At 36.7% G+C, this 21,601-nt stretch overlaps 1 protein-coding gene across 3 annotated transcripts in view; it reads left to right on the top strand.

The window, feature by feature from the left end:
* The window catches only part of SPAG16 (sperm associated antigen 16), a 1,067,980-nt gene that overhangs the window by 144,693 nt on the left and 901,686 nt on the right, over positions 1–21,601 (top strand). For all 3 annotated transcript variants that reach the window (XM_024981576.2, XM_024981577.2, XM_010802312.4), the window contains one exon: positions 12,216–12,343. In XM_024981576.2, the coding sequence (XP_024837344.1) occupies positions 12,216–12,343 (128 nt within the window). The remainder of the gene's footprint in view (positions 1–12,215; positions 12,344–21,601) is intronic.

Consider the following 21,601-nt stretch of genomic DNA (forward strand, 5'->3'; position numbering starts at 1 on the left):
TGCTTGATATAGTCATATACAGAATAAACTTTAAAGAATTATTCGTTTTAGGAGTATTCCTAAAAATGCCTAAATACTTGTGAAAACATTTTGCAAGTATAATCTCTACAATCTAAAGCCACACAATGCAAACACAGATGAAGGTCAAGCAAGAACACATAAGTAAAGAGGAAGACTTTCCCTCACTCTCATTTTTATGCTCAGACTGTGAATGTCAATTAGCTCAATCAAGTCTTGCAGATAATGTCAGCTGTCAATCATTCCTAGGTAGTGATGTGTGAAGTTTGTCAGCAGGCAATGGACTACTTCAGTGATGAATGAAATAATGAGGACACAGAAGCCTGAACAAAATTTCCCTTTTTCTGGTAAATTCCTCTCAACATAGGAGTTTAGGAGAGGGAGAGAAAAATATCACATTAAAATTTGTTTTACAGCAGTGTTCATTTAATGCCATGTCTACTTGAAAACATTCATCCTTTAACCTTGTAGTTTTTAAAATTAATACAAATGGCAAATAATTGTGTGTGTTAGTTGCTCAGTCGTGTCTGACTCTTTGCGACCCCATGGACTATATATAGCCTACCAGGCTCCTCTGTTCATGGAATTCTCCAGGCAAGAGTATTGGGGTGGGTTGCCATTTCCTTCTCCAAAGGATCTTCCCTATCCAGGGATTGAACCTAGCCCATCTCCTGCATTGCAGGTGATGCTTTACCACCTTAATTATTTGCCTGCAGTTGTAGGCACATAATTAAGCATCATAATTTTCATCTGTACTAGTCAGTGTAAGCAACATTAGCTACTACAAGAGGTAAGACCCCAAACGCAACGTGCTTTTTACAACTAAGGCTCATACTAACTGTGGGTAGTGTCACGCCTCTGCATAGCTGTCTTCCATTCAGTGACTCGTGTATATTGGCATCCATCTGGTGACAACAAAATCTGGAACTATGTTGGGATGTTTAAAAGCTAGGACTAGAAACAACTTACATTATTTCTACTTACATCCTGTTTTTCAGAACCCTGTAACTTTAACTCAGTTTAACTGTAAGGGAGGTAGGGAAATGTAAAAGAACTCTTAATAGTCTCTGCTATATTAACCAGACTTGTTTTATTTGAACAGTCTTTTAAAATCTAAGGTTTTAACTATATCATATCAAGTTGAGCCATGGTTTGAAAATACTAGTCACAAGTTTGAGGGCATTTAATATGTGTAGGCTAGATAGATTCTTTATATATATTACTTTATTTGAAAAATTAAGAAAATGCTATTCATGTGATAAAATATTCAAACAGTAAAGAAAGGTATAATATTAAAAGTAATTAGTTCTTTTCCCTTTGCTCTGATCTCTGTTGTTGTTCTGTTCTTTGCCACCATGTGGACTGTAGCATGCCAGGCTTCCCTGTCCTTTACCGTCTCTGGAGTTTGCTCAAACTCATGTCCATTGAGTTGGTGATGCCAACCAGCCATTGCATCCTCTGTCGTCCCCTTCTCCTCCTGCCCTCAATCTTTCCCAGCATTCAGGGTCTTTTCTAATTTACTACATCCATTGATGACAACTATTTTTTTTTTTTTTTCCGGCTAAAACAACACTTATTTATTAAGTCAGTTCTGGAAGGCAGAAGTCTGAAATCAAGATGTCAGGTCTGGCTTTCTTCTGGAGGCCTTAGGGGAGAATCCTTTCCTAGACCTCTCTAGCTGCAAACAGAGGCTACTTAGATTGCCTGGAAAATGGTCCTTTCCTTCAACTTCAAAGGACATCACTGTAGACTCTGTTTCCATCATCCCATCCTATTTGCTGATCCTGAGCCTCCTGCCTGCTTCTTCTTATTTTATTTTTAATTTTTTTTCAATGTTTTATTGTTTTTTAATATAATTTTTTCATTTTCTAAATTGAAGTATAGTATATACAAGTGTTTCAGGTATACAGCAAACTGATTTAGATATGTTCTTTTTCAGCCTTTTTTCCATTATAGGTTATTACAAGATACTGAATATAGTTCCCTGTACTATACAGTAGGTCTCTGTTGCTTATCTATTTTATACATAGAAGTATAAATCTGTTAATCCCAAATTCCCAATTTATTTCTCTCTCTGCTTTACCCTTTGGTAATTTTAAGTTTCTTTTCTGTGTCTGTGAGTTTATTTCTGTTTTGTAAATAAGTTCATTTGTATTATTTTTTTAAGATTCCATGTATAAGTGTTATCATATGATATTTGTCTCACTTACTTCTGACTTAGGTCACTTAATATGATGATCTCTAGATGTATTCTTATTGCTACAAATGGCATTATTTCATTCTTTTTTATGGTTGATTAATATTCCATTACATGTATGTATATACATATTTCCTTTATACATTTGCCCGTTGATGGACATTTAGGTTGCTTCCGTGTCTTAGCAAGGAAATGTCAACTCACTCCAGCATTCTTGCCTGGGAAATCCCACAGACAGAGGAGCCTGGTGGGCTACAGTTCACAGTGTCTCAAAGAGACAAACAATTTAGTGACTGAACCACAGCAGCAACAACAACAACAACAACAACAACATCTTAGCTTCCACATCTTATAAATAGCGCTGCAGTGAACATTCACAGCTACTCCCCCTTTTTAAAATTTTTTATATTTTTATTGAAATCTAGTTCATTTATAATATTATATTGGTTTCGGGTACATAGCAGTGATTAAATATTTTTATATATTATACTCCATTTAAAGTTATTATAAAATATTGGCTATATTCCCTATACTGTATAATACATCTTTATAGCTTATTTATTTTATACTGTTGTTTATGTCTCTTAATCTTCAACCCTGTCTTTCTTTTTTTTTTTTCAACCCTGTCTTTCCCTTCTACCTTTCCTCTCCCCACTGGTAACCACTAGTTTGTTCTGTATATGTGCATCTGTTTCTGTTTTACCTTATTCATCTGTTTCATTTTTTAGATTCCACATATAAATGATAATACAGTTTATTTCTTTACCTATCTGACTTATTTCACTAAGCATAACAACATCTGGGTCCATCTATGTTGTTTCAAATATGTCATTCATTTTTATGGAAATAGTTCATTCTTCTTTATGACCAAGCAATATTTCATTGTTAATCACTCAGTTGTATATGATTGACTTTTTGTGATCCCATGGACTGTTGCCTGCCAGGTTCATCAGTCCATGGAACTCTCCAGGTAAGAATATTAGCAGTAGGATTGCATTCAATTCTCCAGGGGATCTTCCCAAACCAGGGATTGAACCCAGGTCCTTTTGCATTGCAGATAGATTCTTTACCATCTGAGCCACCAGGGAAGCCTACCACATATTTTTTATTCATTCATCTGTTGCTGGACAATTAAGTTGTTTTCATATCTTGACTACTGCAAATAATGCTATTATAAACATGGGAGTGCAGGTATCTTTTTAAAATATTTTTGTTTTCATCAAATATATACCCCATAGTAGAAATTCTAGATCATATGGTTGTTCTATTTTCAATTTTTCAAGGAACCTCCCCAAAATGTTTTTCATAGTGACTATGGAAATTTAGATTCCCACCAAGTATGCTGGGACAGTTGTGGGGAAACTGACCACTCGGCAGTTTCAGTCTGCTTCCTTTGCCTTGTTTTGGGACTGAACAAGCATGTGTGCACTCTTCACAAGCAGAGTCTAACTTTCTTACAGCTCCATTGTCAGTCCCACTGGTTTTCAAACCAGCTAAGTGTATCTTGGTGTCATACACCCTAGATGGGGATTCAACTGCCCACCCCCTGGGAAGGGTTGTCCAGCCTGTGTAGTCCCACTCCTCTTCTGTGTCCCCTCCTAGGGGCTCAGTGCCAGTCTAACTGCTTCTGTTCCCTTTCTGCCTGCCTACTTGTGGGTCTTCTTCCAGTCTCTGTTTTCAGTGAGAATTGTTCCATGTTGTTGAATTTTGGATGTGTTTATGTGGGTTGGAGAAGGCAATGGCAACCCACTGGTAGGCTGCAGTCCATGGGGTTGCTAAGAGTTGGACATGACTGAAGCGACTTCACTTTTACTTTTCACTTTCATGCATTGGAGAAGGAATTGGCAACCCACTCCAATATTCTTGCCTAGAGAATCCTGTGCACAGAGGAGCCTGGTGGGTTGCCGTCCATAAGGTCGCACAGAGTTGGACATGACTGAAGCGACTTAGCATGCATGCATGCATGGGGGTTGGTGAGCTCCACATTTTCCTGCTCTTTCATCTTGATCTCCTCCTCACGACCACTGTTAAGATTCTTGTTTTCTCTCTCTAAAAAATGTATCACAATCCATTAACCCTTACCTGTAGATCCTTTGTTTATTTTATAAAAATGGAATGATTTTAATATGCCATTCTATACATTTTTAAGTGAGTAATATAGAGTTAATTTTGCATAAATACATATAAATTTAGAGTGATATTCACAGTGTTTGACAAGTTAACATTAGAGCATGAGAACTGACCAATCAGAATAGATGCTGGATGTAGGATGGGAGAATGGTCCGGGAGCCCCAGGTGTGGCAAAAATCACCGTAATTAGGGCAATATTATAAATAAATTGGGTCAGGGCATGTACCCAAAGAAGTAGATAAAGTGTGGCTGTAAGAGGAATATAGAGTATATGCTTTGGATAGCGGCTATTTTCCAAGTAATACAAATGTTTTTCAGTATTTTAACAACTGGGCCATAGGGTTATAACAGTACTGGATGTACTTCAGTCTATTTAAAGATGGTATAGCAGAATAGTACCATAATTTTACAATAAATAAAGGTATTGATACATAATTAAGTTGTCCTTTATATCTAAAATTGTAGGAAATGCAGCATATTAGAAAATAAAAGCAAACCACAAAAACAAAAAACACAAATGAAAAAGAAAGCTTGTGTATATAATTTGGTGAAACATTGAGAGATTATCCATAAGACAAATTCCTAGCTGTGGAATTGCCAAGTCAGTTTTTATTTTGATTGATATTTGTTTGAAAATGTCAAGTCAGTTTATAGTCATCCAAAGTGAAGAAATATTTTCCATATCTTATCCAACAGTTTGCATTATTACATTAAAAAACATAACTTTACTCAATTTGATAATTGAAAGATTAAGGAAATATCCATTCTTGCTTAGTCATCATTTTGTAATAGTTGAAAACTTGTTAGATTTGGAGACATTTAGAGATAGAACATTATATCTACTACTGTGGGCAAGAATGAAATGGAGTAGCCATCATAGTCAACAAAAGACTCCAAAATGCAGTACTTGGATGCAGTCCCCAAAACGGCAGAATGATCTCTGTTCGTGTCCAAGGCTAACCATTCAATATCACGGTAATCCAAGTCTATGTCCTGACCAGTAATGCTGAAGAAGCTGCAGTTGAACAGTTCTCTGAAGACTTACAAGACCTTCTAGAACTAACACCCAAAAAAGATATCCTTTTCATTATAGGGGGCTGGAATGCAAAAGTAGGGAGTCAATAAATAGTTGGAGTAAGGGGCAAATTTGGTCTTGGAGTGCAGAATGAAGCAGGGCAAAGGCTAACTAATAGAGTTATGCCAAGAGAATACACTGGTCATAGCAAACACCCTCTTCCAACAACACAACAGAAAACTCCACACATGGACATCACAGGATGGTCAATACTGAAATCAGATTGATTATATTCTTTGTAGCCAAAGATGGAAAGACAAGACTGGAAGCTGACTGTGGCTCAGATCATGAACTCCTTATGGCAAAATTAAGACTTTTAAATTGAAGAAAGTAGGGAAAACCACTAACCATTCAGGTATGACCTAAATCAAATTCCTTATGATTATACAATGGAAGTGAGAAATAGATTCAAGGGATTAGATCTGATAGAGTGCCTGATGAACTATGGATGGAGGTTTGTGGCCTCGTACAGGAGGCAGTGATCAAGACCATCCCCACGAAAAAGAAATGCAAAGAGGCAAAATGGTTGTCTGAGGAGGCCTTACAAATAGCTATGAAAAGAAGAGAAGCTAAAGGCAAAGGAGAAAAGGAAAGATATACCCATTAGAATGCAGAGTTCCAAAGAATAGCAAGGAGAGATAAGAAAGCCTTCCTCAGTGATCAGTGCAAAGAAATAGAGGAAAACAACAGAATGGGAAAGACTAGAGACCTCTTCAAGAAAATTTGAGATACCAAGAGATATTTTCATGCAAAGATGGGCACAATAAAGGACAGAATGGTATGGCTGTAACAGAAGCAGAAGATATTAAGAAGACATGGCAAGAATACACAGAAGAACTGTACAAAAAAGTTCTTCATAACCCAGGTAATCACAATGGTGTGATCACTCATGTAGAGCCAGACATCCTGGAATGTAAAGTCAAGTGGGCCTTAGGAAGCATCACAACGAACAAAGCTAGTGGAGGTGATGGAATTCCAGTTGAGTTATTTCAGATCCTAAAACATGATGCTGTGAAAGTGCTGCAGTCAATATGCCAGCAAATTTGAAAAACTCAGCAGTAGCCACAGGACTGAAAAAGTTCAGATGCCAAAGAATGCTCAAACTACCACATAATTACACTCATCTCACAGGCTCACAAAGTAATGCTCAAAATTCTCCAAGCCAGGCTTCAATGGTACGTGAATCGTGAACTTCCAGATGTTCAAGCTGGATTTAGAAAAGGCAGCGGAACCAGATATCAAATTGCCAACGTCCGTTGGATCATCAAAAAAGCAAGAGAGATCCATAAAATTGTCTACTTCTGCTTTATTGACTATGCCAAAGCCTTTGACCGTATGGATCACAAAAAAAGTGTGGAAAAATTTTCAAGATATAGGAATACCAGACCACCTGACATGCCTCCTGAGAAATCTGCATGTAGGTCAAGAAGCAACAATTAGAACTGGACATGGAAAAACAGACTGGTTCCAAATCGGGAAAGGAGTACATCAAGGCTGTATATTGTCACACTGCTTATTTAACATATGCAGAGTACATCATGAAAAATGCTTGGCTGGATGAAGCACAAACTTGAATTAAGATTGTCAGTAGAAGCATCAATAACCTCAGATATGCAGTTGACACTACCCTTATGGTAGAACGTGAAGAACAACTAAAGAGCCTCTTGATGAAAGTGAAAGAGAAGAGTGAAAAATCTGTCTTAAAGCTCAACATTCAGAAAACTAAGATCATGGCATCTTGACAGTCTTTATTTTGGGGGGCTCCAGAATCACTGCAGATGGTGACTGCAGCCATGAAATTAAAAGACGCTTGCTGCTTGGAAGAAAAGTTATACCAACCTAGACAGCATATTAAAAAGCAGAGACATTTCTTTGCCAACAAAGGTCCATCTAGTCAAGGCTATTATTTTTCCAGTTGTCCTGTATGGATATGAGGATTGGACTATAAAGAAAGCTGAGCACCGAAGAATTGATGCTTTTGAACTGTGGTGTTGGAGAAGACTCTTGAGAGTACCTTGGACAGCAAGGAGATCCAACCAGTCCATCCTAAAGCAAATCAGTCCTGAATATTCATTGGAAGCACTGATGCTGAAGCTGAGCTGACACATTTGAAAAGACACTGATGCTGGGAAAGATTGAAGACAGGAGGAAAGGGGACAACAGAGGATGAGATGGTTGTATGGCATTGCTGACTCAATGGATGTGAGTTTGATCAAGCTCCGGGAGTTGGTCAGAAAAGCCTGGAGTGCTGCAGTCCATGGGGTTGCCAAGAGACAGACACAACTGAGTGACTGAACTGAACTGAGTTAGACTGGTTGCTTGTATTTGGATTAATTACTATGAGTTTGTCTTCTCAAGTGTAAAATGGAGATATTATAAATGTCAAAACAATATTGTCTGGTTTGTTCTTCCAGATTAATTTTAGAATGATTTTCTAAGGCTCCTCAAAATTCGCAGTAAAGTTTTTATTTGAAATATATTAAATATTTAAATCAAACTTCTCAAGAACTTTGTTAATAGACTTCCTGAGTCCGTGGGATATCTATATTAAATCAATCCCTGTTTTATATCTCTGAATAAAGTATGTTTTTCTTGAGATTTACTGAGTTTTGTATTAGCGTTCTACAAGGTAAGTGTGTTTTATTGTTGCTAGATTTAATGAAATGTTTTTCTTTTATATCTTCTGTTCATTAATTGCATATATGAACATTACTACTTTATAACTGTAGTACATTTATAGTTATATGATCTCTTTATAATTCCCTTTTCCCATTTAGCTTTATACATATTACTGATCTATCTCTAATGTCTATCAATGTAAATCACAATATATGCAATATGATAACTTTATCTACTTCATTCCTAGAGTTTTATTGCATATTTCTTCACCTTAATATTGTCTACATATTTCTACTCTAGCTGTCCTTTTCATTTATACTATTCCTTCTTGAGACTGAGTCCTTGTAAGGGAAGGAGTGTATTCTCCTTATATTTGTGGTCTGGTAAAATTAAACTAATGCCTGACATGAAGTAAACACTCAAATGTTTTAAGTGAATGCCTGAGTGAATAATTTTGAGCTTCAGATTCAAGATTGTTGTGGGTTATCAATGGAAAGCATTAAACAAGACAGAGAAGAAGACAGAAGTTAAATGGCACAGACACAGAGCCTTGGTACCCAAGAGACTCATGTGGAAGGAGGCCAAATAGATAATTGACTTCCCAATCAGGATAGATACAGAGGATACCTAACTGATACATCACTGAAGTGGAGAGAAAGTTGCCCATCTGGTCTTTCATCCTGTGAATATAAGCAGCAAGGCTGTGTTAATCCCAACTGGCTGGTCAGTGAAGCAAGAGAACTCCATTTATTATTGATTCCGGGACAAAGAGAGACAGCCAGCAGTTAACCAGATATGGGACTGAACTCTGACAGGTTGTATCATAGGAAACTATTCTGTAATCAGCATACCAGAAGAAATTAAACCTTTGATTTGATTAAGAGAAAGTGTTTTATAATAAATAAGTAAAGTATGAAATAACTCAATGAATTTACTCACCAGTTGAGACTAACATGTGCCACTAATTGCAGCAATAATAAAAATAAACACAGAACTAGCTAATGTTTATTAAGGATTTATTAGATGCCAAGCATGTGATTGGTGCTGTACAGAGATTAACTCACTTAATCCTCAAGTCAATGAATTCAGTGTGATTTTGGTTGTATTTTACATGTGGGAAAATACAGCTTAGAAAGCTTGGTGAGTAGCTTGAATAAATTCACATACTAGTATGTGGTGAAACTGATTTGTGAGGAAAAGTCACAATTATCAATCACTACTTTTTTTCACGTGAAGAGCTTTAACATAAATACCAATGTCAGAGCTTCACTTTCAGGCATTATTACTTAATTGATCTGGAGTAGGGTTTGGTGATATTGGTATTTTTTAAAAAGCTACATGGTGATTTCAACATGTACTGAGTTGAGAACCATTGACCTACCAAGGCCCATTACTGACAGTGTAGCCTTGCCCTCCAGTTGTACCTTGTCAATACAAAGGAAGGACAATAGTCATATAATTTCAAATAGTTTTAAGATTTATTTTCATTCTTCTATCCTCTATGCATTGTCCGTATTTATTTATCCTGGGTTTACCTCTCTGATCCTGCCTGCTGATTGATTGTTTCCTGCCTGCTATTGTCTCCTGGAATGTTTCAGTATACAGCCTGGGTTATAAAGTATCTTATGTTTTGCCTCTGCTGCTGCTGCTGCTGCTACTAAGTCGCTTCAGTCGTGTCTGACTCTGTGTGACCCCATAGACGGCAGCCCACCAGGCTCCTCCATCCATGGGATTCTCCATATCTATATTGAGATAGGATTGCTATTATCATGCCTTCACTGCTCTTGTAAATCTTTCCCTATATTCTTCTCAGTTTTATCAAACAGGTTGTAGTTGATTAGGTTTTATTAAAATCAGTTGATTAGGTTTCTTAAATGCCTCATTGTATTAGTTTTACTAATGATTGATTTAACAGTGCTTATACAAATTGCTGTAAATAATAAGTTTCTGGTTCTAGATATTTCCATGTAGTCAAAAAATTATACTAAGACCAGATTCCCACCACCTTTCTGTATTTTCCAACATAATAATTTACCCTTCCTCCATTGCTAACACAGGCAATATTATTAAAATGAAGTACTATCACAACAATAGGGAAATGGGCAGAAGGCATATATACACACTTGAGGAAAAATGAAGTACAAAAAGAAATATAAAAATAGTCAATCTAATCAGTGAAACACCAATGAAATATTTTTATATATGGATTAGCAACATTTTTTTCAGATATTCTACCTTATAATTTATATATTTATTATTTTATTGTTCATGGTGTCATCATGATTGAATGCAGTCTCCACAAGGGAGGCAATTTTGTCTGTTTTGGTCAGTGATATATTGTAAGATCTGAAGCCAATGCCTGTCCTTACATAGACAATAATAAATATTTCCCAAAGAAATAAATACTTGTGTGAGTGGGTCCATAACAAAGATGTGTGGTGCATTGTATATATTATTATAAAACTGGCAGGGGTATGAATTCATGTAATAATTCTAAAGAGAAATCTGTGAAAGGGTATCATGATTTAAAAAAAATATATTTTCTTTGGATGATTATTCACTTACACTTCTAAACTGTGCTTTAAGGATGCAGTCAGTAAAGTAGAGATTTATAGATAGAAAACCATGTTCATAGCATTGATAATCATATGGGAAACAAATATAGCTTATTTTAAGTAAAATGTGGTGTTTGCATTCTTTCAAAATAGACTACTGTGAAAATGCAGTAATGTTAAATGAAAGATGGAGGGTGGATAATAGAGGATGGTTCCAATTTTGTAAAAATTGAGATACAGAGATAAACAAGTTGTAAACCAAAGTGATAACACTAATTATTATCACTCAGATTCTCAGAGCTACCAGGGAATCTAATAGTAATTAATCTGGTAGTAAAAAAAGTTTAATTTTTTTCTTTGTAGTAGTATAAAATGCATAAAATTTCTAAAAGAATGTATTAATATATTGCTTTGTGATCAGAAAGATACTTCATTTATTAAAATTATCTTTGTAATTCTCCAAACTCTGAGGATATATTAAATAATCTGTTACAATGTAACCTTCACAGGGCAAGTCTTTTTATCTGCTTTGTTCATTAGTGGATTCCCCATACCTAGAATAATGTTTGGGATAAAGTAGTACTCCAAAATACCTTTTGAACAAATGAATGCATGTGCAAACAACTAATGTGTCTCCCTCTTTTGAAGGCAATTTCAAAGTGTTAAGGACTGATCAGTTCCTTTTTCTGTTGAGTTGAACAATTGATCCATCCATCTGGTGGCTCAGTTTGTAAAAAGTCTGCCTGCAGTGCCGGAGACCCAGGTTCAATACCTGAGTCGGAAAGATCCCTTGGAGAAAGAAATGGCAACCCACTTCAGTATTCTTCCATGGAGAATTCCATGGACAGAGGAGCCTGTGGGCTATAGTCCATGCAGTCACAAAGAGTCGGACAGGACTGAATGATTAACACTTCACTTTCAAGTGCTATTCATAGGATGTCTTCTTTCCACTTAGGAGAGACTGCTTTCTCAGGGGATGAAAATTATCTTTTTCATCATTTTGGAGGGAAATGACCAATACATGGCAGATGTGGATTCTAATGTATGTGAAATTTAAAATGCTTATGACAGAAATCTTTTGGACTGCAGCCTACCAGGCTCCTCTGTCCATGGGATTTTCTAGACAAAAGTACTGGAGTGGGGTGCCATTGCCTTCTCCGTTATCTTTAGTAAGTAACTTTAAATTATCTGAGTGTCCTCAGATGTAAAGAAAACCATAATTGTTAGTGAATATTGTTATTTTGTTATCCAGTTAAAATTTGTTCAGTTCCCCATCTATAGAGAACAAAAGGAATATAAAAATAATACTGTTGGGGATAGAAACTTATTGAAAAAGGACAATAGGCCAATAATATATAAGAAATGCTATATTGTGTTTCATTGTAATTCAGTAAAGGGATGTTTGCAAGTAAGTTTTACCATGTAGCATGCAGTTTAGATTTATGCAGTTAGATATATTCCTTATTTAAAAATTTATATTTATTGCATATTTTCTCAAAACTAAAATCAAGAATGATGGATTTAATAGTAGCATTTGTTTTTTAATAAAATATTAAATAAGACTGTATCAGTGTGTACAATGAGTTTCTATTTTACACAGAGTTCTTTATTTTTTCTCTAGGATTCAGAATTTCCTACACATATGCAACCAAATCCAAACCTGGATTTAGGCAAAGAGAATCTTTGTCCAGCAAAATTTGACTACAAGCTGAATAACATATTCAGACTTCACGAACTTCCAGTGAGCTGGTAGGATTCTTGATGTTTTATTAATACTTTTGAGGTTTTATTGTCATGTCTAAATTTTGATGCTCTTGTAGCTGTTTATGATCAAAGTGGTTTGCTCTTAGCCTGTATCTGAAGTTACTACTTGTAACACTGAAAGAATCTGCTTAAAGCTGCTGCAAGAACCTCAATACTAATTGGTTTAGGCACTTGATGGCAGTACAGCCCAAGTGCACAACTGTGCATATTTAATGTAGAGGTTGCAGTTCTTGGTTAAAATGAAGCACATGTTGTTTTTAGAGAGGTTTGTAGGATTTTTTAAAAAATAGGATCTCAGCAACTATGCATTTCATTTGATTATTTTACCTAAAATTTTGCCAGTGTACTTTTTTTTCCTCATTAACACATTGTTTTGTTTTCTTTTGAGGATCATAGTTTTGCAAACCATAATCATATCAGTGTGAAAGTGAAGCCTATTATTTGGTATTTATTAAAATGTACTATTTTATGAATCTGAATATTTACATTTATAGCAAATGTTTAAAATCTTGTAAAATTTATACTGCTCTTATTTAGAGTGTTTGAGAAAAATATTTCTGTGAAGAATCAGTAAATATACAGCCTATCATAGATTTCTATGGTAGATTAATTTCTTACTAAGTGGTCAGCTTTTGTAAATAATCATAGATATATCATTTTGATTACAGTTTAGGTAAGTAATATTGTTTTCTTGTATTTGTTCATATAATCCCAAGTTTATTACTGACCTTTAAGAACTCTAGGATTTGTACAAAAATACTTGACATACATGTTTGTCATAATAACTCCTGTTATATTTGAAAGAAAATGAAAAGTGAAAGTGTTAGTCACTCAATTGTGTCCGACTCTTTGTGGCCCCATGGACTGTAGCCCGCCTGGCTCCTCTGTCCATGGGATTCTCCGGGCAAGAAGAGTCTCGTGGGTTGCCTTTTCTTCTCCAGGGAATCTCCCCCACTCAGGGATGGAACCTGGGTCTCCACTTTGCAGGCAGACTCTACCAATTGAGCCCCTAGGGAAGCCCCTGTTATGTTTAATGAGGACGAATGTCTCAGAAGAGAGTGTTAACCAACTCTAATAACATACACTTACCTGTGATGAGATTTTCATTTGCTCTGAATGAACTTCTGTGGAATTTACTTTCTAAGACCCATTTGTTTGATTATTTGCATGTACCAAGAATACTGTCTATGGTACCCTGCTTATGAGCACAGTAAATATGATCTTTTCTGCCATGATGAAAACCTGTAGGTTAATGAATTGAAAAAGTTTGTTAGTAAAAAGAACTATAATAATGATACATTCATTCCTTAAATAGTCTATTTCAACTTAAAACAGTTCATCTGCACTCACATCCCCGTCTTTTGATGTAAGGTCATGACTTTTTCTTTGATTAAGTGACTGTTGATTGGAATTCTACATCATATTTCTTTCCAATAATGCATCACCAACAAGTTCAATTTTGTAATTTCTGTAATCTAAAACAAGAGCTTGAGACACTCAGATGATCTCCTCACTTTTCTGCAGCATTAATTTAATTTTCATTGATAGCAGTTCTGCTTATCACACTCATATTTCATCACCTTGATTAATTTTTAATTATTTCACAGTAGCAAACACAACAGGCTTTTGAAGGGCGAATAACAAACTCCTTTGATGCTTTGTGATCCTGGACCTCAGCTGGTAGGAACAGCCTGTGCTAGTCTGCTGGTGCACAATCTGGGATCTCTGAACAGTCTAAGTACTGTAAGCGCAGCCTACAGTGACCAATGACTATGTGAAGGTTAAGAGAGAAGCTTTCGCTAAATGAAAACAAGGAAAAGAAAACATGGGAAACATTTGACTCTTAGTCAAAGACAAAATCTAGATTTCAGCTGAATTTATTTGCAGCCTTTGGAAAGACAGCTGCCCTGATAACTACTACTGCAACCCAGGGAACAATTTCTCTGTCATAATCTTCACTAGTTAGCCCATTAGGAGAAAATATTCTAGCATTATGAGTTAGACAGTAAGAAAAAACAGATCAATTGTGAGTAGAAAATGATAATCACTAATCTTCCAGAGTAACATACCTCAAAGGAAAATTAAGCTGTGACTTTGGGACAACTCATTTCCCTGGGAACCCCCCTCCCTTTTTTTTTTTTTTCTCTCTGACTGTTTCTTTTCAATTTGTCTCACTTTCTGCTTCCTGATACAGCCATTTCTTTTGGGTTCCAGGTTTGTTTTTCCCTCTCCTACCTTGTTTTCTTCTACTGCTGTCTCTGTATTCTTATTGTATACCACCAGTCCTTAACCGGCCATAATAAAAAACTCAACTGTAAATTTATAGTGTTGCTCAGATAATTTAATATTCTCTGTTCTTAATTTTAAAACCAGTTACCACACTCCCTTCAGTCCTTATATACACGCAGAAGTTTGGCACTTTATAAGTCTTTAATGTTGCTCAGTCCATCGGTCATGTCCAGCTCTTTTAGACCCCATGGACTTCAGCACTCCAGGCTTCCCTGTCCTTTACTATCTCCCAGAGTTTTCTCAAACTCATGTCCATTGAGTCGATGATGCCATCCAATCATCTTATCCTCTGTTGCCCCTTTCTCATCCTGCCCTCAGTCTTTCCCAGTATTAGGTTCTTTTTTTTAAATTTTTTTTATTTTTAAACTTTACATAATTGTATTAGTTTTGCCAAATATCAAAATGAATCCACCACAGGTATACATGTGTTCCCCATCCTGAACCCTCCTCCCTCCTCCCTCCCCATACCATCCCTCTGGGTCGTCCCAGTGCTCTAGCCCCATGCATCCAGTATCGTGCATCGAACCTGTACTGGCATCTCGTTTCATACATGATATTTTACATGTTTCAATGCCATTCTCCCAAATCTTCCCACCCTCTCCCTCTCCCATAGAGTCCATAAGACTGTTCTATACATCAGTGTCTCTTTTGCTGTCTCGTACAAAGGGTTATTGTTACCATCTTTCTAAATTCCATATATATGCGTTAGTATACTGTAATGGTGTTTTTCCTTCTGGCTTACTTCACTCTGTATAATAGGCTCCAGTTTCATCCACCTCATTAGAACTGATTCAAATGTATTCTTTTTAATGGCTGAGTAATACTCCATTGTGTATATGTACCACAGCTTTCTTATCCATTCATCTGCTGATGGACATCTAGGTTGCTTCCATGTCCTGGCTATTACAAACAGTGCTGCGATGAACATTGGGGTACACGTGTCTCTTTCCCTTCTGAGGAGAACACAGGCAAAACACTCTCTGACATACATCACAGCAGGATCCTCTATGACCCACCTCCCAGAATATTGGAAATAAAAGCAAAAATAAACAAATGGGACCTAATTAACCTTAAAAGCTTCTGCACATCAAAGGAAACTATTAGCAAGGTGAAAAGACAGCCTTCAGAATGGGAGAAAATAATAGCAAATGAAGCAACTGACAAGCAACTAATCTCAAAAATATACAAGCAACTCCTACAGCTCAACTCCAGAAAAATAAATGACCCAATCAAAAAATGGGCCAAAGAACTAAATAGACATTTCTCCAAAGAAGACATACAGATGGCTAACAAACATGAAAAGATGCTCAACATCACTCATTATCAGAGAAATGCAAATCAAAACCACTATGAGGTACCATTTCACACCAGTCAGAATGGCTGCGATCCAAAAGTCTACAAATAATAAATGCTGGAGAGGGCATGGAGAAAAGGGAACCCTCTTACACTGTTGGTGGGAATGCAAACTAGTACAGCCACTATGGAGAACAGTGTGAAGATTCCATAAAAAACTGGAACTGCCTTATGATCCAGCAGTCCCACTGCTGGGCATACACACTGAGGAAACCAGTATTAGGTTCTTTTCCAGTGAGTCAACTCTTTGCATAAGGTGGCCAAAGTATTGGAGCTTCAGCTTTAGCATCCATCTTTCCAGTGAATAGTCAGGGTTGATTTCCTTTAGGGTTAACTGCTTTGATCTCCTTGCTCTCCAAGGGACTCTCAAGAGTCTTCTCTAACACCACAGTTTGAAGACATCAGTTCTTCAGTGCTCAGCCTCCTTTATGGTCCAACTGTCACATCCATACATGACTACTGGAAAAACCATAGCTCTGACTATGTGGACCTTTGTCAGCATAGTGACGTCTCTGCTTTCTAATACACCATTTAGGTTTATAATAGTTTTTCTTCCAAGGAACAAGTGTCTTTTAATTTCATGGCTGCAGTCACTGTCTGCAGTGATTTTGGAGTGCAAGAAAATATAGTCTGTCACTGTTTCCATTGTTTCCTCATCTATTTGCCATGAAGTTATGGGACTCGATGCCATGATCTCACTTTTTTGAATGTTGAGGTCTTTAATAGTATAATGTTCATTGACTCAATTATATGTTTCTTTGAAGAATAAAAAAAATTGCTTTATATGTAGCTGTGAATTTATTTTGATTTTAAATTACCATGAGTGTAAATGAAATTCTTCCTCTATGGTGTATAGGTTTCTTAACTTCATCAAAATAACAATAACAGTAATAACAATGATAATGAAAGAATGTCAATAATAACAATAAACCATTTTAGTAAGCATCTGTAAATGCCAGGATTCAGCTGTTTCCCCTGTTTCTTTATGTCTCTCTGTCTCTGTCTCTTTTACTTACACATTCACACACACACAGATGAGGCTCAGAAACCTTGTGAATTACACAGAAAGAATTTGTATCAGGTCCAGTTAACTCAAAAACAAACCACAAAATAGTGGATAAGTCCATACATTGTATTAAAGAAAAAGACCAAGGAAATAGTTTCTATTTTTACAATCAAGCATATAAATTTGTCAGTAACCTACAACTATATAACCCATGAGTTTGGCCAAGATACTTTTTCCCCTGACAAATTTAACCTAGGATAATTGCTTTAAACTTAAATATTAAAATAATTCATTAGACTGTTTTTAAGTGCAGAATTTGCTAATTATATATTGTTTCCCTGGAAAACACAGATTTATTAAAATGTATTTTTGCTGGATTTTTCTAATAAGGTCATAATAAAATAAATGCACATTAAATTCCATATACTTTAAAAATTCTTGGTGTCTTACTAATTTTCATTTTTATAGAGTGCAGTTTCATAGGTTAAATCAGATTAGTTAACAGAGTTTTTGAATACTAAGATAGCTGTCTTTCTCCTGCCTTTACAAGATGCTTTACATCAGCCTAGAACATTAACTCCCATTAGTTAAAAAAAAAAACATTTTCTTGACCAACCACCCCCTCCCTGCCCCCACCAAACCTATGCTGTTTCCCCAGAAGCTGCTCTGCTCATTTCCCTAAAAAGGTTGGCAGTAGTGCTGATTGAACTAACAGTTTTTACTTACTCTTCCCATTCAGTGGAACTCCTCTGTCCTCTACTCTGGAACTGACTCTTGTCAGTCATTGGCTGCTGCCATGCCCACCACCAGTGGCCACTCACTCATTCTCCTCTTAGCTGCAGTTGATACAGCCCACCACCCCTGTGATTACTCTCTTGACTTCATTATTTGCCTGGTCCTGGTCTTCCTGCTGGGTCCCAGACTGTCCTGCTCAGTGTCTTGTCAGTAGGCTGCTTCTCTTCTGCCAGACTTATGGCTGGTAACTGCTCTGGCTCAGCCTTCTGGCTTCATCTTTTCACAGTCTACACTTTTTCCTGTGGCCTCTTCCAAGCTCAGTCTTTAAGTACTCTCCACAGAGTAGGAAATGGCAACCCGCTCCAGTATTCTTACCTGAAAAATCCCATGGACAGAGGAGCTTGTTAGACTACATTCCATGGGGTCACAAAGAGTCAGACATGACTGGGCAGCTGATCACACAATGATTGATAATCCCCTTGGCAATATCTCTACCATTGACATCTCCCTTGGGCTTGAACACCTAATAGGCTTCTTCAAATTACCATGTTCAGAAAGAACTCTTGTTTTCCCTCAGAAAACTGGCTCTACTTATCTTCACCATTTTGCAAAAGCAAAATGTGAATTTACATGAACTTATTCAAGCTAAAAGCCTAGAAGTAATTTTAATTACTCATTCTCTCACCCCACAATTCCCACCATCAATCCAAGAGTAAGTCTGATAGGTTTTGCCTCCAAAACACATTTACATTTTCCCACTTCTCTCTATCTATATTACTGTGGCCATATCTTACACTATTGCAAAAGCCTACTAATTCATTTACTTCATGCTAGCTAAATTTATCTTTTAAAAATATAAACCAGATGATAAAATTCACTGCTTTCAGTACGATAATGTCTCCCCCCTGTTTTAAAGTAAGATCCCAAACTTCTTACTGAGGCCTACAGCACTCTTCTGGTTGGGACTGTTGTCCACCTCTCGTTGCATTGACTGCATGCTCTCCCTGCTTTCTTGTTAAGACTAAACTACCCAATCTTCTCCCTATTCTTATCTCTGCCCTCCGGTCTTTATACTAACTCTTCCCTCTATTTGAGTTTTTACTTCTCCAGTTTGTGCATGTCTGGCTCATTCTTCTCTCTAAAATCTCAGCTCAGATGTTACCTCCTTGGGTAGGCAGTTCTTGAAATATGTAACTAATGTTTTACTCTTCATTCCTTCAGTTACTGTCAATCCTAACATTCTATTAATACTTTGTTTCCATCATGGAATTCAGCAGACATGCAGTATATATTATTTTGAAGTATTTTATAAAGTAATTAGCCTCCAATTAAAATAAATAAATTAATTTACCAAAAAAAATTGAAAAAGAACATGAAATCTTAGTGTTTTCCTAATTTATAGATGGCAAAGACTGGCTAAATACTCACCAATTCAGTTTCCTCCTCCCTGGGCCTATTGGAAGATTCTATCTCCTAGCCTTCTGAAGTGAGTCATCTCTTAAGTCTTCCAATAGGATACTCTGCTCTCTCCAGTTTCATCCTCATAGCTGGAATCAGCAAACTTTGAAAGTGACAAGTTGTGTGCTAGAAGGCAAGTGCATCTCTGGGTCATGTGTTGCTTGGAGAGTTTTCAGTTGTCATCAAGCTTTGCCTGACGTCCTGATTTAACTTCCCTAACTAATGCACAATATTTTTGTGAAAATAGATGCATTAGGATATATAAGATTAATGAAACATTTTAAAAAAAGAAAGACTGAAAGTACTTTCACATTTACTCATTCAGCAAAAATGTAGTTAGCATTTATCAGGTACGACTCTGGACCATTAACTAAATACATAGAAATATGTTTCCAGCAGCTTACATTTGTTACAAGGAACAAGTAATAAACCAATAGTGAACACATATATGCTCTTGTATCTTTGATGATCATAAGTGCTACAGAGAAACACAAAGCAGACAGAGGGACATGGAATAGAGGGTGGCCTGAGGTTAAACACAAGGAGCCAGGACTCTTCTGAGAAGCTGACATGTAATAAAAACCTGAAGTGGGTGAGGAAGTGAGACATACACCAAATAAAGAAGAAAATTAGAGTTGAGGAAACAACAAACGCAAAGTCCTATCCCATGAACTTCCATAGAAGCAGTCATCAGAAGTAAATAAAAAGTGACTAAGTAGCTTTTAATGCAAAAAAAAATGGGCATCATAGAAATGTAATTTTTTAGCATGGGTCTATATATTTCTGGTAGCATGTCCAGAATGTTCCAACAAGGAGTCTGCTAGAAACAGAGTAAGTGAACTTGGATTAATAGAAGAGGAGAAGAAAATGAAGTTAGGTACTTGGGGACCAGAGAGAGAGAGACTTAAGTCCTCACGAATCATAGTAAAGAGGACTGTGAATTTTATTCTGAGAATGCTGGAACGCTATTAGAAGATTGCGAGAAGAATTATGCAATTTGGCTTATATTATATAACAACAAGATGTTCTGACAACTGTGTGGGAATTAGACTGTCAATGGAGGTTAAGAGTAGAAGCTGGCAGACTAGTTAGGAACTATTTCAGTAATTTAAGAGAGTTATAAAGATTTTCTGGGCTAGGTTATAGATAGTGTTATAGAGACTAAATGGTAAGATTTTTAGTTTTTGGTGAGAAAGTGAGCAGGATTTTTGGGTAGGCTGGGTATAGGCTGAGAGAGAAGAATTATGGATGACTCCAGGGTTTTTGGTCAGATCAAATGAAGACAGAGTGGCTATTAATTTCAAGGCTAAGGGAGGGCCAGGTTTGGAATGTGGGGTTGGTCATATCAAGTCTGGGAAGCTTATTAAACTTGCAAGTAGACTTAGAGGTGAATGGGACCCATTGGGCTCCACTGTGAACACAATTCACAGCTGCATGTGCTGCCTGGCAAGTAGTTAATTTCATGTCATTACTGTCCCATGCACTTCCATAGAAGCACCACCAGAAATAAAGAAAAAGTGACTAAGTAGCTTTTAATGCAAAAAAAAATGGGCATCATGGAAATGTAATTTTTTAGCATAGATCAGTATCTCTGATCTTCTTTGGGCTACCAATTATATATGTTTATAAGGAATCACTACTATATTTTAAAATGTATTTCCAAGTTAAATATTAGATCCTTTTTATAACTATAAATTTAACTTGAATTTTACAATGTATATTTATAAAACGAGGATCCCTGGTGGCTTAGTGGTAAAGAATCTGCCTAAGATTCAGGAGACACAGGTTTGATTCCTGGGTTGAGAAGATTCCCTGGAGAAGCAAATAGCAACCTACTCCAGTATTCTTGCCTGGAAAATCCCATGGACAGAGGAGCCTCGTGGACTTCAGTCTATGGGGTTGCAAAAGAGACAGACACGACTTATTGACTAAACAGCAATTTACAATAAGTTGAATTCTGTTATTTTCATGATATTTATATCCCCTAACTGCTGCTGCTGCTGCTGCTAAGTCGCTTCAGTCGTGTCCGACTCTGTGTGACCCCATAGACGGCAGCCCACCAGGCTCCCCCAACCCTGGGATTCTCCAGGCAAGAACACTGGAGTGGGTTGCCATTTCTTCTCCAATGCATGAAAGTGAAAAGTGAAAGTGAAGTCGCTCAGTTGTGTCTGACTCCTAGCGACCCCATGGACTGCAGCCTACCAGGCTCCTCCTTCCATGGGATTTTCCAGGCAAGAGTACTGGAGTGGGGTGCCATTGCCTTCTCCTTATATCCCCTAAACAGACAAGCAATATATTAGAGCAAAATATATATTTAAACTTTGAATGATCAGAAGAAAAGAACTTATAGTCTCTTGAAACATCAAGAAAATTCTCCTTCAGTTCAGTTCAGTTCAGTTGCT

The sequence above is a fragment of the Bos taurus genome, chromosome 2 (assembly GCF_002263795.3).
Source record: "Bos taurus isolate L1 Dominette 01449 registration number 42190680 breed Hereford chromosome 2, ARS-UCD2.0, whole genome shotgun sequence".
Taxonomy (NCBI): Eukaryota; Metazoa; Chordata; class Mammalia; order Artiodactyla; family Bovidae; genus Bos; species Bos taurus.